The sequence below is a fragment of the Zasmidium cellare genome (assembly GCF_010093935.1).
Source record: "Zasmidium cellare ATCC 36951 unplaced genomic scaffold M409scaffold_19, whole genome shotgun sequence".
Classification (NCBI taxonomy): Eukaryota; Fungi; Ascomycota; class Dothideomycetes; order Mycosphaerellales; family Mycosphaerellaceae; genus Zasmidium; species Zasmidium cellare.
The window spans coordinates 216,074-236,852 of record NW_022986963.1 but is presented as its reverse complement, the minus strand read 5'-3'; the positions used below and the strand labels follow the sequence as shown (position 1 = coordinate 236,852).

At 54.7% G+C, this 20,779-nt stretch overlaps 8 protein-coding genes across 8 annotated transcripts; 4 read left to right on the top strand and 4 right to left on the bottom strand.

Moving 5' to 3' along the window:
- Positions 1–646: 646 nt before the first annotated feature.
- M409DRAFT_66714 (uncharacterized protein) lies at positions 647–1,813 on the top strand (the record flags this gene model as incomplete). Its single annotated transcript, XM_033817059.1, has 1 exon — positions 647–1,813. One exon carries the CDS (start codon positions 647–649, stop codon positions 1,811–1,813), a length of 1,167 nt encoding a protein of 388 aa, XP_033667116.1.
- A 145-nt stretch (positions 1,814–1,958) lies between these two features.
- On the bottom strand, positions 1,959–2,592 carry M409DRAFT_23418 (uncharacterized protein; the record flags this gene model as incomplete). The annotated part of the gene is made up of 3 exons (XM_033806783.1): positions 1,959–2,255; positions 2,306–2,418; positions 2,499–2,592. 3 exons carry the CDS (start codon positions 2,590–2,592, stop codon positions 1,959–1,961), a joined length of 504 nt encoding a protein of 167 aa, XP_033667115.1.
- Positions 2,593–3,871: 1,279 nt separating this feature from the next.
- Positions 3,872–5,812, top strand: M409DRAFT_66713 (uncharacterized protein; the record flags this gene model as incomplete). The annotated part of the gene is made up of 2 exons (XM_033817058.1): positions 3,872–4,038; positions 4,087–5,812. The coding sequence occupies 2 exons, from the start codon at positions 3,872–3,874 to the stop codon at positions 5,810–5,812; spliced, it is 1,893 nt and encodes a 630-aa protein (XP_033667114.1).
- Positions 5,813–6,805: 993 nt separating this feature from the next.
- Positions 6,806–9,580, bottom strand: M409DRAFT_55088 (uncharacterized protein; the record flags this gene model as incomplete). The annotated part of the gene is made up of 1 exon (XM_033812909.1): positions 6,806–9,580. One exon carries the CDS (start codon positions 9,578–9,580, stop codon positions 6,806–6,808), a length of 2,775 nt encoding a protein of 924 aa, XP_033667113.1.
- Positions 9,581–10,006: 426 nt separating this feature from the next.
- M409DRAFT_23415 (uncharacterized protein) lies at positions 10,007–11,314 on the bottom strand (the record flags this gene model as incomplete). Its single annotated transcript, XM_033806782.1, has 1 exon — positions 10,007–11,314. One exon carries the CDS (start codon positions 11,312–11,314, stop codon positions 10,007–10,009), a length of 1,308 nt encoding a protein of 435 aa, XP_033667112.1.
- A 595-nt stretch (positions 11,315–11,909) lies between these two features.
- M409DRAFT_66711 (uncharacterized protein) lies at positions 11,910–13,190 on the bottom strand (the record flags this gene model as incomplete). Its single annotated transcript, XM_033817057.1, has 1 exon — positions 11,910–13,190. One exon carries the CDS (start codon positions 13,188–13,190, stop codon positions 11,910–11,912), a length of 1,281 nt encoding a protein of 426 aa, XP_033667111.1.
- Positions 13,191–14,607: 1,417 nt separating this feature from the next.
- M409DRAFT_66710 (uncharacterized protein) lies at positions 14,608–16,368 on the top strand (the record flags this gene model as incomplete). The annotated part of the gene is made up of 4 exons (XM_033817056.1): positions 14,608–14,670; positions 14,724–14,780; positions 14,858–15,784; positions 15,841–16,368. 4 exons carry the CDS (start codon positions 14,608–14,610, stop codon positions 16,366–16,368), a joined length of 1,575 nt encoding a protein of 524 aa, XP_033667110.1.
- Positions 16,369–18,896: 2,528 nt separating this feature from the next.
- Positions 18,897–20,307, top strand: M409DRAFT_23412 (uncharacterized protein; the record flags this gene model as incomplete). Its single annotated transcript, XM_033806781.1, has 3 exons — positions 18,897–19,035; positions 19,510–19,775; positions 19,831–20,307. 3 exons carry the CDS (start codon positions 18,897–18,899, stop codon positions 20,305–20,307), a joined length of 882 nt encoding a protein of 293 aa, XP_033667109.1.
- Between the last annotated feature and the right edge of the window lie 472 nt (positions 20,308–20,779).

The window sequence follows — 20,779 nt, the reverse complement described above, 5'->3', positions numbered from 1 at the left end:
TTGGATGAGATTGAGTGCTGCTGGTGAAGGAATCGAGACAGTTCGATTGAGCGCGACTGTTTCCTGCTGATGAAAAGTGCGAGCAGTTGGTAGGCTGGAGTGTTGCCTTACTGTGTGCGTATGCAGCGGCGGTACATCACCAGACCACGCCACGTGATGTATTTCAATATTTGTGAGAGATGCCCACTCAGATGAAGCCTGACATGTGATAGCAGCTATCGTGCAGGTGAAGTGAATGGAAGATTGTGCATGTGAAGTCGACCGAAGGCTCTTTCCATCCCGCGCCTCTTCCCCATTCCGAAGTTCCGAGATTCAGGCTCGTCCCATCGCGACTGAGCTTCAGGTCACTTCACTTCGACGCGCGAATCACGATTCACCACGTCACCGCTCTGCACCGCTGTCGCCCGGGAGACACCTCTCGCGCTGCCTATTTCTCCTTCCAAAAACCATGAATAAGGCTAAAAGCTGGGACAATAGCGCGAGATTGAAACGCGTGGGAAAACCGCCGTGAGCGCGTACGCGACGTTGGGCGGCAAAGGACAATCGCAAAATATCTCATTGTCAGGCATTGACAGCCCCTACACGCGCCAAACACGTTCGGAAGAAAATTCCATACCACATGGGAACATCAGACGCGTTTCCAGCGATGTCTTCTCGCGTAGCGCCATCCACGGCAGCGTCCAACGCAGAGCCACCACGAAAGCGACGTCGTCTCTCAGGAGAGGCGTACGGATCGATATCTGAGCGCAAATCAGGAGACCTCGAGACATCTCGTGAAGTCGACCACATGATCCTGGACTTCCTCGCATACCAAGCCATCAATACTTGCTTTGCCAGCCGGCAATCACCACCTGGCCCCGATGACACCTCCGTTGAGGAAGCTCTCTCGCAAGTCGACGAGTCCCTTGCTCTCTTCAAGCATCGATATCCTAGCTTTCGTTTCGATGCTGAGATGCGATTTCGTCAACAGCTCTTGCAACTCGCCGTACTGTTCACTCAGCGATTGACACGAAACTCGGTGACGCCTCCCACGTCGTCACTGCAAGGTTTACGGAGAAACAACCAAGCCCGCGCTCGTCGTTGGATTGGCTCCGCTGACCGCGTGCCAACCGCCGGTTACCCAGTCGATCCATACGACCGAGATCTACCTCTCTCGAATACGAAATTTGAAGACAATCGAGCACGTGCGTTGCTAAGTCTCGGCATGCCGGTGGAAGACGATGCCTACGTAGACAACTTCTATGGGACCAGCGAATGCTTGAGTCTACTTGACTTGACTCCACTCTTCATCAAGGTTACTGCAACCTTGCGAGACTTCCTCGGCATCAATGTCGGCGACAATTGGCTGCGGCTTGCTGGAGAATGGATGCTGCAGGCGTGTTTGGAGCAATATCTGGTATATGGTGCAAGTGGAACAGACGCGATCGATGAGGCTTTCGCATGGGGCCATAAGGAGGAAAGTGCCGAAGACGATCAACAGGAAGAGGACAAGGAAACGAATGGCATTTTCTACAACGACGAGAAGGACTCTGAGTCGAGTGGTTGGGAGAAATTGAAAGAGGAAATGCTCGAGGAGCTGTTTCTGGCTGCGGACGGCACCAAGGACCTTGTAAGCGGGTTGATGGAGCTACAGGCTGCGCACCCCATCGAGACTCTCGAGAAGACCGTTCTGGTCTATCTAGAAAACCTTTTGGAGAGCGTCCCTGAGCCTGTTCTCGTGCAACTGGAGAAGGGAAAGCTCAAGGACATGTCCGAAGAGGAGACGAAAGACTTCATGAATGCTTGCGGGGTCGCCACATCGGACCTCTTTTGAAAGGCTTGAAAATGAGGGGATCAGAGCTTGTACGATATACAAGCTGACGTGCACATGACGAGGGACTGCTTGAGAGTAAGGAAACCTGTTTGCAATGAATGATACCCAACGCTGGCATGCGTACGACTGATGACGAAGCAAAAGCTCATTCTATCTCACCTCCTTTCACGGCAAGTTTGAAACTCCTCTCCCTCTCAACACCCTTCGCCTTCTCCACAAATGCGGCACGATGAATGCAGTATTGCTCGGTGTCCGGACACCAAGAATCGAAGTCGTCCAAAGTGCCAGCAGCGACCGAGACGATCTCGTCCCAGAGTGGAGTGAAGGCGAACAACTTGGTCCCACACTCCGTACAGAAAACGCGCTTGAGATTCGTCCCAGAGTCGGTGTTTGTATCCCAGTAGTCTTTTTGGTACTCTGCACCCTTGGTTACGCTGAAGCCCTGCGGAGACAGATTGTCAATCCAAAGGTTCACAGCATGTTGCAGCTCACATGCATCATGTTGCGGCACGTGGAGGGCTGGCTGGGTGCTTCAAGAACAAATTGTGGGCTCGCGTACTTCTCTGGGGCAAATCGACGCAGTGTAGAATGCTGTGCCGCTGACTCTACGACAATTCAGGCAATGACAGACTGCAGTGGAATCAGGACATCTGCATTGTGATGTGAAGGGGTATGCATATGCTACCTGTGTTGTACAAAGGCGTAGCCGAAGGGCCCTTGAGCTCATATTCGATCTTGCCACAGAGGCAACGTCCGGTCTTGCCCGACGACGTAGACATATTCCGATAAAGTGTACTATTCTTGTATAGACAAAGCAGCCATCAAGGTGTCGAATCAACAGCACGAGCAGGATGACAACCACAGCATGCACTTGACAGCTCCACTCTCTTCATCATCAGGCCCTCGGCAATCAAAGGCATTGGCCGCCTCCTCAATCTGCAACTCGGTCCAGAAGTGGCAATTCCCTCACGCTTCTCACATCAGTCCAGGCCAACAGCGAGGTTTGGCGACGAATAGGACACATATCCTGTGGAGGACAACAGCTCAGACGATGATGTGTGATGGTGGATGACATGGCACCTTTCGGCGCTTCCTCTGTTCAATCTTTCGACCACGACACCGCAATTCCGTGAGCCGACCGTTTCACGCCAGGGAGTCGCGCTTGGCGACGGACCAGCAACACCAACATCACCTCACTCCTCCGCCATCTCTCATACACGCGTCCGGCGGTTCAACCGCCTGGAAATGTCCCGACAGATCTCGTGTACACGCGCCAAACCATTGTCTCTGCCGCGCCGCATTGTCTCGTTGCAGCAGACAAACACCTCCAACCACAGCCCCACAAACTCCCCATCTGCACGCACCCTGGCGAGAATAGAGCCGCTTCATGCATGAGTCGAGCCGTGCCGACCAGTAAAGGCTCTTCCGCGCTCTAGCTGCAGCGGCGACATGGACGTGGCAGTCGCTGTATGCGTGCCTGACTTGGATCGTCAGCGCCGCTGGCCAGTAGGCACTTTTGGCTGACTGCGCTAGGTCACGCTCCCTCTCACGGCGATGGAATAGCTGAGGCGTGCTATAACACCACTGGATTCAACCACGCCCAGCGGTGGCTCCACCGCCGCGAGCGAAGACGGGAAGGGAAGGCAGCCTTGCCTGGCGTGGAGGTTTGCTTGCTTGCTTGCTCACCTCACCGCACTCCTGCCAATGGGCCTATACGGTGCTGGAGGCAGCATACAGCGCCTGCTTGGCTGCCTGTACGTATGCACGTCTGTTCCTCATCTTTCAGTCTCCTTCTCCCGTTCAACTTTTCTGGGGCACGCCTATCTCGTCTCAGCCTCTGCAGCAGCGAAGATCTCTTGCCCTTTGTACTCTTAAATCGTTCTTCTACTGACGAGGTTGCCTTGTCTTGTATCCCTAAACCACCGACAGATCCTCCGGGTTGTCTCTACTTCTTCTTCAACAACCACGCCTTTCCCGCCTTCGACTTTTCTCGTTCCACTGCACGCTTCGTTCTCCACTATCGTTTAAGCTTGCATTTGCTCTGACCGCTGTGGCACGATGCCTATGTCACATTTTGGTCTCACGGTTTCGCACATTCCCTCGGCCACGTCATTTTACCTCTCTGCACTGCAGCCGCTCGGATACCGCTTCATTGGGCACCAAGGCGATTCTATAGGTCTTGGGATCGATTCGGCCGACTTCTTCCTCACACAGGCACCTATTGGGTACGTACACCGCCAATATTTGCCTTTGTATAAGACTAACAGATATAGCACCCGACCCTCGCCAAACCACATTGCATTTCTGGCCGAGAGCCGCCTAATAGTACGAGACTGCTACACTGCAGCACTAAACTCAGGTGCCCTTCCCAGTGGCGCTCCAAATTACCGCAACGAAGACTGCTCCTGCTTCAACGCTGCCGTGGAAGACTTGGACGGCAACACGGTCGAGTTTATTTTCCGACAACCTCATGGCGAAGGTGACAGATGTGACACCATTGCTCCGCCAGAGGACCAACGTGTCTTGACCTGGCAGAAAGATGTAGCCAGTAGTGCTGCGCAGGATGACGCCCAGTCTGTTGCTCAGTCAATGGTCTCGAGAGGATCGTTGGCTTCGAAAACTTCCCGTGCTAAATCGAGGATGCAAACAGCTCTTGATCTCGCATCGTCGGCGTCCAAGTCGGTGAAGTCAGAAGCTCCTAGTCAAGGCATTTCACGCAGCAGTACAACGCCTGCAAAGTCAGACTTTCCTTCGAAGACCTTGATCGGCACCGCTCTCGGTGCTGCAGCAGGCGCTGCAATCATGTTCGCCATGAGCAAGGCAGAGTCAGACAATGCCAGAGATGAAGCCGAACATCTGGCATACATGTCGAAATCAAGACCTCGCCGACGTTCTCTTAGCGATGCCAGACCACCGCCACCACGAGCCGAAACTATCAAGGAGTCAATGCCGCCGACAGCACCACCAAAACCAGACAGTAGAAGATTCCATCGGAACTACAGTACGACAGAATCGCAGTTCTCGAGACGACCACCGCCACCGCCGACAAAGGCGATGCGTATGATCGAAGCCACTGGTCACAATACAGAAGACGAGGACATCCAGGAAGCTTTGAGTCGATACTCGGGAATGAAGGCGATGCCGACACGGAGTCGAACGATCGATGACTACGAGTACGCCCCGAAATCAAGAGCTGGTGGTCGAAGTGAAGCACCTTCGGGCCACAGTATGAAGCGCGCAACCACACTCCCAGTCGAAGCGATTGAAGATCGTCCAAACTACTACCTCGAAGCACCACCGCCAAAGAGCTACGTCTCCAGACACAGTAGCCGTCACGACACCCCACGAAGCCACGTCTCCGGCTCCCGCCACAGCAGTCACGCCCACCGCCGCAGCAGCCACGACGACGCCAACCTCAAACGCCACGACAGCGGCATCAGCATGCACTCCTCACGCTCCCGCCGCGACCGCGACAGCGACGCCGGCCGCAGATCCTCCGGCAGCAAAGCCAGCACGACCAAACCCCCTCGTCGAGACGCCTACGACCAAGCCGCAGCCGTAGCAGCCGCAGTGCCCCAAGCCCCAGGCTCCAAAGCCCCCTCATCCTGCTTCTTCCCCGCCGCCATCTCCCTCCCACCCTCTCACGCCTCCAGCAAAGCCTCCCGCTCGCACGCCCCGTCAACCTACGTCTCCGCCCCGCAAGAACCCCTTGAGCCCACCGCCTCGAAACAGAGCTGGGAAGACTTCGTCATCGGCGAGGAATCGGATGGACTGGGCGATATCAAGACTGTTCTGCCCGAGGATAGTATCTCGTGCGTGGATCTGTCGAAGCCGAAGACGAGGAGGGAGAGTCATAGTAGTAGTCGGCATTCGAGGCCTAAGGAGAGGAGGAGGGATGGGGGGAGTGGGGGGAGTCGGCATACTGTTATGACTGCGTTGCCGTATCGGGGGAGTGGGAAGGAGAGGGATGGGAAGAGGAGTATTTTGGGGTTTGCTTGAGGGATGAGTGATACAGGTTTGGTCAGGGTGAGAGGTTTAGGGTCGTGTTCCGTGGTGGTCTTTTGAGAGTTGTCTGAACGAGGCGCTGCGATTTCGGATTTTGGTCATTCGGACTCTTGACTCATTCTGGGCAAGGCAGCAAAGCATTTCATCGGGTCAGACAGTAGCTCTTCCAGGCATTTTCGGTTTGCATTCTGAGATTTGTGCACTTGAGTCCGTATTGTTACGGTAATGAATCATTTCCAACAATATATGCGCCCCTGTTCACCTCTGATTCCTCACTTCTTCAAGCACCGAAGATCACGAACATCACTCGCCAACCTGCCAGGAAATATCCACATCATACTGCCTCACTTCCCTCTCCACCAAGCAATTCTCCACCGTCCTCCCAAACTCTCCCCTTCCTCCCGAATTGTCTCCACCATATCCACCCCAAATCGCTCCACAGCTTCGCCATTATCCCCAAGGGGTCGGCCTGGGAACAGGCCCGTCCTCACACTCGGCCTCCACCTCCATCCCACAAAACCCCTGGTAACTTCGCCATTCCCGCGACCCAGGAGGCGGGGGATCAACCCCGGTCTTGACGCTCGTCTTGTTCACTTGTTCCGCTTAGTGTTGTATCGCAGAGGAGCGCCTGCCCAAGTCACCCCTGACCCGCAGAGGGCGGTGCGAGTGTATCCAAGGCTGTCAGACACGAAAGTCGGGAACGAGATCCATGATGAACCGAATCACAGAAATGCGTTTCCTATAATCGATCGTTCAAAGACAGCTTTTGGGGGGAAAGCAAAAAGGATGCCTCAGTTCATGCCTCAATTCACGCCTCAATCCATGCGTCAATCCAACCAGATCCCGCAGCTAGATCGAGACTTTCATCGGGACAGACAGCCGCCAAGCAAATCAGCTCATGAGGGTATGACAAGGTCTCTATTGGCAATGGTAGCTCAAGCCAAGTCATGAGCATGGAGGTTGGGCAGCGCCGTTGCTCCTGATGCCCTATTGTCGATGACTGTGTGCCAAAACTTCCTCTATCTCATGCGCTCTTCCCTCAGGAACCGCATAGCGCAGTGCTTGTGTTGTGCTTGTCCACTCCATCGGCGGCAATTCTTCGATTAGATCCTGATACTTGTAGATGTCCTTCTTTGCGACAGTCCGTCGATATTCGGCAATGGAGATCGGGCACCGCTCGGGCACTTTGGCCCCCTGATCGATGAGCAACTTGACCACCGACCAGACGGCCTCGTCTTGATCGTGATTGGCGCTCATGAAGAGCCAGTTGCGTATGAACCTTGCCAAAGGCATCGTACTGGAGCCGATATCGCTGCAGCTGCCGAACGCTATGAGCAATTCGTCCGGGTCCGCGCCTTTAGCTATGAGCAATACAACCAACTTCACATCCAGCAAATCTAGTTTTATAGCCTCCTTCTCCTCAAATTCATATGTCCCTTTCCCAAAAGCATAGCGAATGATCTCGCCCTGTGATTCGCACGCCCGGATATTTGTGCTGGATTGAGAAGCTTGGAAGGCGTCAAGCCTTTGCGCAAACGTTCGCGTGATGGCCTGGTAGTATCCGCGGGTACACATCGTTCTATGCCTGTTCAAGTTATTGTCGGAAGGCGCTTTAGCGTGGATCGTGCAGTTTGCTGTGCAGTAGTTATCCATGTACTGCACTTCAAGAGAGTCAAGCTCTTCAAGAACTTGATCACTAGGCTTTCCTGAACATATCCAACCCGCCATCTCGTCTATGTGCTCACAAGGATCGTTCGGCTCGCCAACGGGAGCGAATTTCGCTCTGGCCAGTGTCACCTTGGCTGCTATCGAGGGTCGTGCCAGGTGAGCAGGATAGAGTCTCTGAAGGATGCGGCGAATGTCTTCCAGATTTAAGAAGTCGTAGACAGTTCTGTGTATGAATTCGACTTGCGCATTCGGCATAAGGTCTACACTCGACAGTGGTCCGTCTTCTCTAAATTCTGGTTGATTGACATGCAGAAAATCGCGACAGCTCGAGCGAACGAGACGTGCTGTTTCACTTGCCATCTGTTGCAGCTCGTCAAAGGAGTAAGCCACCAGGCTTCGCTCATAGGCGAAGTTTGAATTCGCGTAGTGGTTCGGCTTATCTACGATGGGCCAGAGATCCAAGAAGGATACATACACAAATTGGGGAAAGTCATTGCGGCGAGGAATTCCGGCGATCGTGAGTGCAGTCGCGGTAATCCTCTGATAGACCTTGTCCATGCGGCTTAGGATCAACTTGAAGTATGGTATTAGCTCGCCAGGGAGTTGCTCAAGGCGGTCCTGCATAATCTCAATGCTGTCGCCTTCCTCAAAGCCAGAAATGAGCGACCGGACCACCAGGAAAACCCAGAAAAAGACGCCATTTGCCTTTGATACAACAGCTTGGATCAGCTTCTCGGCCTGTGGCTCACGACGGCGAAATCGATGCGTCCGGTTTGTCTGTGACTTTTCGGCTCTTTCGAGATGGTCGCGCACGTAATGTTCGATGTCATTACGGGTGAGATGCTCCAAGTGTATGGCAAATTCTGTGTCACCCATTGCATTGATGAAGACGTTCCACGGTCTGCACGAGACACACACTTTGATCCTACCTCCTGCTGCTAGGCCTTGCAGTACGGAGATAAGATCGGCGTGGTCACCGTCAAATTCATCCAGCCCATCGATGAAGAACACCAAGCGCACGTCGAATTCTTCCTGTCCATTGCCACGCTCGAAGCGGCTTCGACAGTCGGTGCGTGCGATCGCATAGGCGGCGTCCAGAAGCTCCTGTTGAGTCCACGCCTGCCGTCGATGGGCCGCAGAGCTGAAACGCCCAGGACACGCGACAGGAACAAGCTCTGGACACTCTGACAGAATCTTGTACAGTATGCCTTGCAAGAGGCCAAACGTGGACTTTTGCTTGGAAGTGCCAAGGTACCAGAAAAAGAAGTCCGCAAGCACCCAACGCTGGCCGGTTGACACCCAAGAGTTTAACAATGAGGTTGTTTCCGGACTATGAAGCAGAAACTTCATCAAGGTCGACTTTCCCGATCCTGGTTTCCCACACACCCAAAACAGGCCGTTTCCTTCAGAAAGCCACGCCCTCAATTTGCTGTCCGTAGCCTTCACTGCCCATCGGTAGGTGTCATCGTACGCATCAACCACTGTGTCGCGCCTGGAGTTTAGTTCCTTGAAGTGCAAGCTGTCAATGATTTCCTCTTTTGCTGGGAGTGCCCTTGCTTCAAACTCCTGGAGATACTTATGGGTATCGGCCTGCGTTTGAGCGATGTCATGCAGTATAGCGATTTCGTCGCTTTGCTTCGATGCGACGTTGAGCAACAGGGCAACTTCCAGCTGTTTGGTCAGGTTGTGCAGTTCTTGTTGCTTCCTTTCAATCTTGCTTCTCTTTGAAACAGCCCGGGCGGCCTGCCTAGTGCTTTGAAGGGCCCTCTTGACGCTCTTGCGGCCCTCTGTCACTTTCAAGTCGTCAAGTAGCTTCAAGAGTTCCCCAGCTTTCTGACCGATCTCTTTCGCCCTCTGGATGAGGGGTGCAACTTGAGCTGGTGGACCTTGGTTCCAGGCCTCAGATTCCGCCACTTCTTGGATGAGTAGTTCGTGCTGTCGAGTTAGCCTCTCGATTTCAATATTCTCTCGAAGAGCATCATCTGAAGCCGTCAATTTCGCTGCATTGTACAAAACCTTTCCAGAGAAGTCGATGATCTGAAGCACGCTCGACGCAGCACCCACAGCTGCCAAAGCAGAGATTGGATCCGCCATCGAATCGTAAATTGCCGTACAAGTCGAGAAGTCTTGGACAGGTGTGCAACTTGAGCTTGAAATCCGAGCTCTGAAGCAGCGCATACACCCAGGAAATACAATGAACAGACAGGCTGTGTTGAGGTGCGTTCGTGGCTGTGCGGCTAGCTCTTGTCACACTGCAGGCTCGACGGCTTGCACGTGAGCCAGCCACGCCGCATGGGCGCATCCACGGGCCGCGCGCCCCAAAGGCTGAAAGGCGGTGATGTTAGTTTCCCGTTCTGTAGCAACTACGCCAACCTCATGGCCAACACTGATACACAGATTTTCAGCGCTCTGCCTTTCAAAGTCAGATTTTCATGAGGCCTTTGTCTTGAAAGGCTGGCACATCGGCATTCCTGGTGGAGCCGCTCCCCGTATGGATATGATTGTAAGAAAGCATCAAAATCACCTCCCCAAAGGCCCAACAACACTTCCCACCATAACCGCCGCCTCCCTCTCCCAATTCCCCTGCTTCTTAGCCCCTCGGTACCCCCTATCCACACACTCGCGAACAGAGTCCCTCACACGATCTCGATTCGATCTCAACGTCCTCGCACTCACACCACCCTTCTGCAAGATCTCTTGCACGCGAGCTGTCATCTGCCCGGCCATACTGCGCCAGAAGTACGAAGGCAGTGAGCTGGTGTCGAGGTGTCGTAGTAGAGGTTGGAGGAAGTTGTCGTCTGTCGTAGTGGAGGAGTCGCTGGGTGGGAGCAGGGGATGTGCAGGCGGCTTGATAGTTTCGAGGAGGTTTTCCAGGGCGGTGATGTTCTGACACCTCGCGGAAATCTCCAGCAAAGTCCTCTCCAGCGTCGGTAGTGTCGCCAACGCCCGACTCAGCGCCGCAAGGGAAGATGTCAACGCAGTCTGCAGATAACTCTGCAATGCTTGGACGAGTAGTGTCGGCTCAAACGCCTCCAACGTAGCGTCCCTCTTAACCGGACTCAACAAATAAAGCGTCTGCATCGCACTCGCGGCCCTCGCCTTCGTCTCCTCCGCCTGCGCAAACGTCTTCTCCCCACTCGCCCCTCCACCACCAACCCCACTCAGACTAAACTCCCTCACAACCCCCTGCGCCCGACTAACCAAGCCCCTCTCACTCGGCGTAACCAAATCCTGCCGCACCACAACCGCCGCCTGACACCTCCCCAACTCCGCACTCCCCTCCGCAAAACACCCCCTCAGCTCCAACAACGTCCGGCTAGCAGGCACCATCGCCCGCGCCCCGCTCCCCTGCCTTGCGGAGGGAGGACTGCTCACCTCCTCCATCTGCCCCTCCAACTGCCGCCCCAACTGCACAACCCTCTGCACCTGCCGTCCCAGCCTCAGCGTCCTCACCATCCGCTCCGCCACGAGTCGGACTTGCTCTGCGGCCTCGTAGCGCTCCCCGACTTCCCGTTCCAAGCGTTCATAACTCTCGTTTAGAACTTTCACCTGCTCTTCCACGACCTCCAACACGCGCTTCCCACTCTCAGTTTCGTTTTGCGCGTGGCTGATTATGCGGGGCGCGTTCTGGGTTGTGAGGGTGTCGATTTTGGTGTCGACTTCTTGGACGTCGAAGAGGACGCGGGAGAGGGGCGTGGAGAGGTCCAGGGGCGTATCGGAGGCGTTGTTGGTTTGGAGGATGAGGCTGTTGGCGTAAATGGAGGGGGAGAAGGTGGGGGAGAGGAAGGTTTTGGTGTCGAGGTAGGAGGAGGTGCTCGTGTCGGCCATTGTGAGGGTGTCTGGGTGGTGTTGTGAGTGGGAGAGGTGTTGGGGTGGATGAGGTGAGGTTGGAGTGTTGAGCAAATTGAGTTGAAGCTGTTTTGGTTAGGCTTGATGGGGGTTAGTCAAATTCTGGGCGACTGTTGTATCAAATGCGTATTCAATCCAGAAATCGAGTTGTGCGTAGTTCAACTACACCGCTGTAGTGGAAGTATTGCAACGCATAGAATCTCTTGCTAATGACGTTGATCTCCATGCATGCTGCAACTTTCAAAAGACGTTGAAAATAGAGCCAGGCGAAACCGCACAGACACTCTAATCACATGCGAGTCGCTGGAACTCACCTCCCATTTAAAGCCCAGATATTCGCAGCTTCATAAAGTCTCGAGGGACCACATACGGCTGATGTTGTTTGGGATCGAAGTGAGGCACAGCTAGTTGCTTCCAAGAGATTGCAATAGATGTTCGGGTATCGCGCTACAAGGCACTCTCTGTCTTCTTCGCCATCCACAATCCAGAGATGGTCAAAGGGTCTGGTACTCAGCCCATAGAACCCCCGAAACTGATCATCTCCTGGACGTGGATTTCATCGTTACAATTATCTTTATCCAGCAAACCTCCTCCTCTCCCCACACTCCAAAGCAACCACCTGCGTGCCCACGGCTTTCCCCGATCCCATTCCTTCTCTTTGCCTCAGCATCTTCGTGGTGTCCTCAGTAGTATATCTCGTCTTCGAAATCCACGCCACGGCCAACCCGCTGCTGTCCTTGATTTCATCGTGCGCCGAGATCCAATACTTGACATCCACCTCTTCGAGCAGCTTTATGCCGCCTGGTGCGCCTCCACTGATCAGCCCGCCCATGAACCAAGGATTCGACTCCATGTTGAGGCTGTGTATAAGGGCAGTCACGGGTAATGCGCCTCGCAATGGAGCAAGGTGATTGTAGACGTACGGTCTGAGTGTAGCTGGTGGAACCCCATGAGGTGTGTAGATCACGCTCAGCACGTGCTCGAAGTTATCTTGCCTCTTGCTCACTGTACGTGACATTGGCGGTCGAGACCCACTGGTACTAGGTCTACCTTGAGGAGAACCGGTTCGACCTCTGGAAACGGGAGGCTTCGTGGCATCGTAGTCGTCATCGCCGGAAGGCGGTCGTCGTGTAGAAGGTCGTATAAAGTCGACCCCGTCCAAAGAACTTCGTATGTATCGCTGTTTCATTGGCGACTTGGGAGACGACGGAGAGTTGGGACTGTCAGCAGCTGTTCCTGGTCGCGAAGGAGACATCATTGGCATGTCTGAAAGCTTCACAGTGCTGCCATCGGGAGAGGTGAGCAGTGTGCCAGGCGGGCAATAAGTTATCCCGATGGCGTTGTGCAAGCCAGTGATGTCTCGTTTCTGAACGACATCGTTGATTGTTACCTCGCCTTCTGCGCTTGCAGAGGAATAAGGCTCGACCGGTATCCTCATTACTGTATCGGGTTTTTTCGCATCGAATGGCTCAAGAACGTGTAAGACGTCGTTCTTGAAGTGCTGCCATCGTCGTATCTCTTTCGCTGCCTTTGGTGTTGCTACGATTGGCACCCTACTATCTCTTGACAACGAACATAACGACTCTTTATGGAGGTGATCAGATTTGTCTTGACTGATGATTATGAGGTCCACATCCTCGTCCAGCTCAGCCAAGGAACTGATAGCTGCGGGCTTGCTATGCTTGTTGGTTGCGAACTTGGGATGGCCGACAATGGAAGCGCCGTTCAGCCAGGGATCCAGGAGGATAGTGAAGGTACCGGGAAACCTGTACTTGTGCTTGGGAGGAGCGAACGGCGGTGTGAAGGTTAGGAGAAAGGTGGAGTCTGCGTTCAACTGCCGCACAGTCAGGGACATGGCGGTCGATTAAGAGCTATCACCAGTTCCAGTCCAAGGAGTGGAAGTAGTCCCCAAAGTGTTCACTCGTCGTACTTGGCATCTTGGGATGAGATAAAGCGGTAGGTTGGGAGGTTGATAGTGGATCGGTGCTGGTGTTGCTGCAGCTATCCGAGCTGCTGGTTCAAATCATGGATCTGGGATGTGAATGGCACAACGTCGTCACGAGTGAGGCATTGTGAGATGGCGAAGCGTGTGACGGGCGAATTGGTCTCTTTGTAATGAAGATAGTACGTCGATGTGCATTCTGGCACGCGCGTGTGGTTGCCGTGCACGCGCAGGAGGGTGCGGTCGCACCGAGATGGACGCAGGTGGAAGCGATGGGCGCATGCCGGGTGGATCCGCAGTACGAGATACCAAGACTCGTGGATGACAGGTCATGTCGTCGCTTTAATTTCCTCTGGATGTGGCACCGTTCGACCTCAAATCTTCGTCGCTCCTCCTCCTGTTTCCTTCCCTCCTCGTCGTGCTGATGGTGCCGCTGAGTCGATGTCTCTTCACATGCTGACGGCTGCTGAGGTGGACGGTGATCCGCGCTGGCTCAGACACGCGGGTGCGGCCGGCACCCTTGGCGACGTCGCAGCGGCCCAGGCCCTCTGTGACTGTGTCTCGACGCAGCCGAGGAGAAGAGACGGCGCTGCTGCTGCTGCTGAAGCTGGCCGAGCACGGCAAGGCAAGGCAAGGCTAGCAGTGCGCGAACGAGTGCGCGAGATGCGTTGAGAGGGTGAGTTGCGGCGCCGTCTCACCATCTCATCCATTGTCGTTGTCGTCGTTGTCGTTGTGTTGCGCTCTCTCACGCTGCTGCGGTCGGGCCGTCGTCTCTTATCTAATCGTGGTCGGCGGTGCTGATTGGCGTGTGTCTCTGCACGGCTTTTCCACCCAGAGAGAAAGAGCGGGGTTCATTCCAAACCAAACCAAACCAGCGGCGGGGGATTCTCTTCGTCGCAATACCAGCGATAGCAGCCCAACCCTCCTCTCCCACGGTCGACGCCCGCCACCGCTGCTCCAGTGACCTCGCCCACATTACTACTCCTCCGCCGCCAGCACGAGCAGGGACCAGGCACAGAGCACCAGCTCGCCAGCTCTCTCGCCAGCGCCGCAGCCCGCCCGCAATCCACTCTCGCTGCTGCTGCTGGCTTGTTGCTCGCCGCACAGCACCTCACACAGCTTCAGCTTCAGCAGCTACAAGCTCGCACCCCAAGCTCTCGAGAGCTGGCAGCAGACCAGCTGTCGCCCACTCCCGCCACCACTCTATCGAATCGCAGTCTAGCTCGCAGCTCCGACAGGCAGGGTCGGCTCCAGTCAGTGCAAACCGCGCACTCGTCAGCACCCACGAGCAACAAGAGCTGTGCTGCACAGCTGCCTGGGCTCCGACAACATGCCTCCGCGTACCGGCCAGACGTTGACCTCGTCCTTCTCCGTCACCGACGTCAACAACGAGGTGCGATGTGCCATTGCCGCTGCTGAAAGGTCTGTCCGCTAACCGCCTCGCAGGTCGTCTGTCCGCTGCAGAACCAGGATGGCTCCCAGTGCAGAAAACGATGCCTTGGCGTGAGTCTCTCCCCTCTACCCATATCGCAGCCTTGCCCGCCCTTACTTCGAGATGCTAACCATGTCTCGTCCCGCAGGAGAAGCGATACCGCTCCATGCAGGAGCACATTCGCCGCGCCCACCCCGAATACTACATCCCCAAGCTGCCGGCCACCAAAGAATCCTTTGAGCTGATGATTACATCGCCGCCCCATGAACGCCCTGCCCAAGACCCCAACCATGCCAACCACGTACACCACATACAACAGCACTCTGATCCGTCAGGTCTGTCACCCGCCTTCCACCTAGATCCGGGCCTGAGCTCATCCTTTGAAGGATACCACACTCTGGGTCAACATGATGGCGGCTACTACACGGCTGGTGACGCAGAGGCGGCCGCCATATATAGCAGCATGCAGGCGCAGCAGCGCTCGTCTGATGAGTATCGGCGAGGCTCGCTCATCCCGGCTGCCTCTGCTGCCGCCGCTCTCGCCCAGTTGCACTACCACAGGCCAGACTCAGAATGGGGAGGGGACAACATCCAGCAGGTGATATACCCTTCCCTTGAGCTGTCACCTACAGTCACTGAAGCCGATCTCCTTCAGACTTTTTACTCCAACCACGACGACATGAAGAACCACGTCTACGTCGATCCTCAGCTCGAGGAGACGACCTTCATGCAAGATCAGTCAGGCTTCCCAGCGTCTTCAGGTCAAGAAGCACCTGGCTTACTTCAACATAGCTTAGCCAGATCGCCGCAAGATCGATCGGCAGCACTGCAACGCAGTGTCTCCAGAGGGGGCCACGCTAATCGTCCCAGAAAGTCGAGCCTGTCACAGCAAGCGAGACTCGCCAAGCACGAGCGCAAGCGATCAAAAGAGCTGAAGCATAGCAGTGGCGGCGACAGAAAGGCGTTTTCAGCTGAGCCGGCCAACCCGGCCTTTCACTACGGCAAGCGCTGGGAAGATTTGATAGACGCGGCTGCCAGCGCTACAGAAGAGGAGGGCTCGCGAGATCTGACACCGGTGAGGCCGCCTTACTACATCCGTATGTAATTCATGGCAGCTCACACAATGCACAGATACCCGCATCGCCGTATCAGTCGCCTCCCGTCAACTCGCGGACAAGCCTGCCGCCTTTTGCTATGGGCTCTCAGTTCCAATCCTTTCAAGCATCGCCACTCAATCGAGCATTGACACCACCATCGGCCGACCACACTGGCTTGGACTTGCAACACTTCCCGTCGGTGGACAGCAGCCTGAGCAGCGTGTCCCACCATCAGCATCACAATTCGGCTGATTCAGGTTCACAGTTTCAGATCATGAATCCTTCATCGATCGACTCGACGTCCTCACCCATGTTTACACCCGCTGGCGGGGGCAACGGTAACATGGCTGGCGCTGGTGACATGGTTCAGATCTACTGTGCTGGTTGTAGGAGAACCAGCCTTTTGAAGGAGTCTTACGCCTGCACGTCTTGTATCAGCGGCTTGTGCGGCAGCTGCACCGACGCCATCATCCAGGAGCAGAGCCGTGGTCGAATGACTAGCTGTCCGCGCTGCCATGCCATGGACTCGAACTTCAAACAATTCCAGCTGGAGCTGCGATAGAATCCAACTTCGTGTTTGAGCTGGTTTTTGGGGCCTGCGAGGTGACACAGCAGGGAAGCAAGATATGTTGATGTCCCCTTTATGATGATAAAGACGGGGTTCTTGTCTCTCAAAATGAACAACGACGGGATAGAAGGTTGGCATATGATATGAAGCATTACTAGGCATGGAGGCACGACAGACGAACGACTACCATGGGAAAACGGTGGGCGAGCCTATCCATTCGGACTGGAAGGAAGGATGGCCTGATCTGATTTCACGAAGTCATGAAGAATTTGGGTTGGGACAATTGAACTTCAACGTGGCTGTTGTGTGTTTTTTTGTTGATGACGACACGGGTTTCGTTCATGGGGCATTGCGAGGCGCTGGAGGGAAATCTGAAAAAATCGTCTTTTTCTTCCCCTTCTTCTTCTTCTTTGCAGCGAGCACACATAGCACGCAGAAAACGAGATGACCTGTTGACAATTCTCCGCATTCTTGATTTCTCCGTCTGAATTGTTTGGAACGAGGTCTACCGAGAATCCCCTCGGCCAGCTACGGCTCAAAGGCACAACCACCCACCTTGCCTTGCCAGCCATGATTATTTCCGAGTAGTGGACCCTGCTGTCCAGCCTCGCTTGCTTGCTCGCCCTTGTGTAACGTAAAGCTATGTGTACATAGCGTTGAATGAAGAGGGCGATTGCTATGAGCGATATCGCAGTGGAGTGGTGGGGGCTGGAACGCGCGGGAGGAAGAACTCTTTGATTGATTGAGAGGGATTGGGATTGAGGGGTTTAGTTTGTTGATGAGACGGCCTAGTCGTACTACCGTTGTTGTTTATTGGGGAAAGGTGGAGAAGAGAAGGGTGGTACTGTACATGGGTACTTTTGTCTGGTTGATTGATTGTTTTGCGGGTGGCTGGGCATTGAGTTTTGTGCGATGTCGTTTTGTGTTGGGACGATGTCGGAGGTTGTTGTAGTTTGTGTTCACTTTCCTATAGTGGATTACCGGGCTCCGAGTTGCGCTATTTCTCCATGTGGAGTGCCGTAGAAGATGTAGGCTAGAGGTTGGTAATCACTAGGCTGGAGGTTGGTAATGACGATGTGGTTGAATCTGTTCAACTTTGAACGACTAGACGACAGAGTTTCGATTGGATGATCCCACGGCATGGAGTTCTGCTCGCGAGATATTCCGTCAATCTGCATGGCACGAACGAGTCGTGTCGTAGCTGGGCGCAGTGTAATGAGCGAGCAAACGAGCGGGAGTGGGTCGCTGCATGCATGGCAAGCATTGGCTTCGGACCTTGCAGCTAGAGTGCGACATTTGCACCGTGTCATTGGTGTTTCGAGCCCTGCGAGCAATTTATAGGCTTGCGTCAGTGGACTCGTGATCAGACAGAAAAGCAGAACTTCCAATAGGGTGTTAGTTTGATTGTTGGATGCTTTTTTCTCCGTCTCGTGGGTTGAGGATGAGGTGCTGTTCTCTAGCCTCGAAGCTTAACGGACTTGCTCCGCAGTGGAAAGGCCAGTCGTGATTGTTGTGCAAATGGCATGGTCTTTGAGACGATGGGTGTCTCGTGCATGCGGTCTCCGTATGCTGGGTCTGAATGGGTGTTATAGGATTGTAAGAAGTGTGAGCATGCGAAGGCTGATAGTCGGTCCCCGAGGGAACGGGCGCTGGAACGTGTGGTCGTACGGCATCGTCGCTGAAAAGAGCTTTCCCTCGGGCATGTGAAAGGTAACTGTCGGGTAATCCATTTGTGCGAGGGCTTTGGGATGCATGCTGGGGGAATGTAGCAGAGCGCTAGGCGATCCTGTCGCCGCGGTGGCCACCAGTGATGGAGTCGCTTTCGCTACAGGTGCTAGGGACGACGGCTCGGGACAGGTCCAGTGAGAGTGTACCCGCAGAGAGTCAGCGGCGAAGGAGGACGTATGGATGTATTGCAGCAGGATCGGCGTGGTTTGTTGGAGGCTGCATGGTTGAGATCGGCCTGTGATGCAGTTGTTGGCTGTGGGAAGGGAGAAGGTGACGTCCGCCTCCGCCGTCGCCCACACGCCCGCACAGCAGCGCGCAAGCAAGCAAGCCAGTGGTGAGGCAGGCGAAAACTCTTCACGCAGCTCCAACCAGCTTGTCCTAGCTCCCTGGCGGCGATGCCTGGCAGAGCGTGGGTGTGGGCTGGTGAGGTTCAAAAAGTAGCCGGTCCGCCGCCATCTGACCTTCCTTTCATCAAAATAGCTGCGACAAACTCTCCACAGCCGCTCCGACTCGACTGTGCCATCCGTATAATAGACCGACTGCCAGCCCAACGCACCACCATCTTGACCCGCATCGTCAGCACTGCTCTTTGGCGTGAAAGTGTTCGGCAGCCCAGAAGCAACAAACAACACCACCACCACCATCCATCCATCCTCCAGAGGACCGCGGACTCCGTTTGGTTTGGCCGCCGCTACCAGAGCACCTACCACCGACCATAATTATTACCACCTGCCTCTTGCCCAGCGCACCAACCCTTGACTCCATCAGCCGTCTTCCTCCTCCAGTCTTCCACCATGGCCCCGGACATCTCGCGACTGGGCTCTTCCTCGCCCGAGGCTGAGAAGCTTGAGCAGTCTCTGCTGGACGCATCGGCCACGACCGACTACATTGGCAGACGGCCGTCGACGTCGGGGAGAGACACGAAGCGTACAAGTATGTCCCCTCATGATTTGCAGCAGCTCTGAACGATCACCCTCCGACCCCTCCCTCTGCTTTGAATGCCCCTCTGTCGGATCCGCTATCTGGCATTATCATCTCAGCCGAGCTGCTGCACTGCGCTTCTGGCGGTTGTTGTGAGGTGTACCTGCAGCAGCTCGTCGTTGCTCGGCCGGCTTTTGGCTCGATAGCCATTTCAACCTGCCCCGATTTGGCGGTCAGGCAAGAAAGCTCCAGATGAGAGATAAAAACTGCTCGCCCGCATCGGCACCCCCTCCACACCTCGACCTCCCCTCCCTTTCCCCATCGCAACTTAACATCAACATCACAACACTTGATGAACACCTTTGCTGCTGTTGCACAACCTTCCAGCACAACTTCATCAACACCCTTGCGCCCTCATCGCCTCTTGCATCGTCGCCTTTCAACAAGGACCTTGCAGTATGGCTAACATACCTCCTTCTGCTCCAGGGACGCAAACTCAATCGCTACCGCCGCCCAGTCTGCCGCAACTGGTGTCTGAACAGGCCGTGCCTATCCCATCGGCAGACAAGGATACCAAGCGGCTCATTGTCGTGCTGTCCAACGCCAGCCTTGAGACATACAAGGCGGCACACGGCGGCCGTAATGGCATGAAGGATGACAAGTACTCGCTGCTCAACAGCGACGAGCACATTGGCGTCATGCGCAAGATGAACCGCGATATCAGCGATGCGCGTCCAGATATCACCCACCAGGTAAGAGCCGCTCTCAACAGCGCATCTCTTCGTCAATACTCACCCATATTGCCAGTGTCTCCTCACATTGCTTGACTCGCCCCTCAACAAGTCCGGCAAGCTACAGATTTACATCCACACTGCCAAGGGTGTATTGATTGAAGTCTCGCCCACCGTCCGCATTCCACGTACCTTCAAGCGCTTCGCCGGTCTCATGGTCCAGCTGCTCCACAAACTTTCGATCCGCTCCACTACGTCGCAAGAGAAGCTCCTCAAAGTCATCAAGAACCCAATCACCGACCACCTCCCACCAAACTGCCGCAAAGTCACTTTATCTTTCGACGCGCCCGTCGTCAGAGTACGCGACTACATTCAAGATTTGGGATCGAAAGAAAGCATATGTGTCTTCGTCGGCGCCATGGCCAAGGGCACGGATAACTTCGCAGACCAGTTCAAGGATGACGCTATCAGTATCAGCAACTACTCGCTGTCCGCTAGTGTTGCCTGCAGCAAGTTCTGTCACGCTGCCGAGGACGTGTGGGACATCATATAAACGATACACATTCTGGATACCCAGGCATCCTGGCCGGCCACGGACGAAGACATGCGAGATGACGATTGTGAAAGGACGTTCAAAAAAGCAAGGCAAGAAAAGAGAAAAACATTGTTCCAAGGCAAGTGCAAGCTCAGCGACCGCTTGGCTTTTGATCACAACATCATGGCTATGAGCGTTTGACTGGGCGAGATGACATGACTGCTTACTGTTGTTGGCTTGTTCTGCGTTTGGATCACAACATCATGCAAGAACTTGGCATTCAACATTACACGCATGGACTATTCGATATGTCCAGACAAGATAGAGACATGGCAGGCACTTCAACTGGCACTGCCGGCTAACGACGCATGGGACGGTACGGAAAAAGTAACTTGTTGCCAGCGCATGTTTGATGGTTGGATGATTGGCATGGTGAGACATTGTACTACAGACGTTTGACTGCTCGATTCTACGAGGCAGACGAACACAA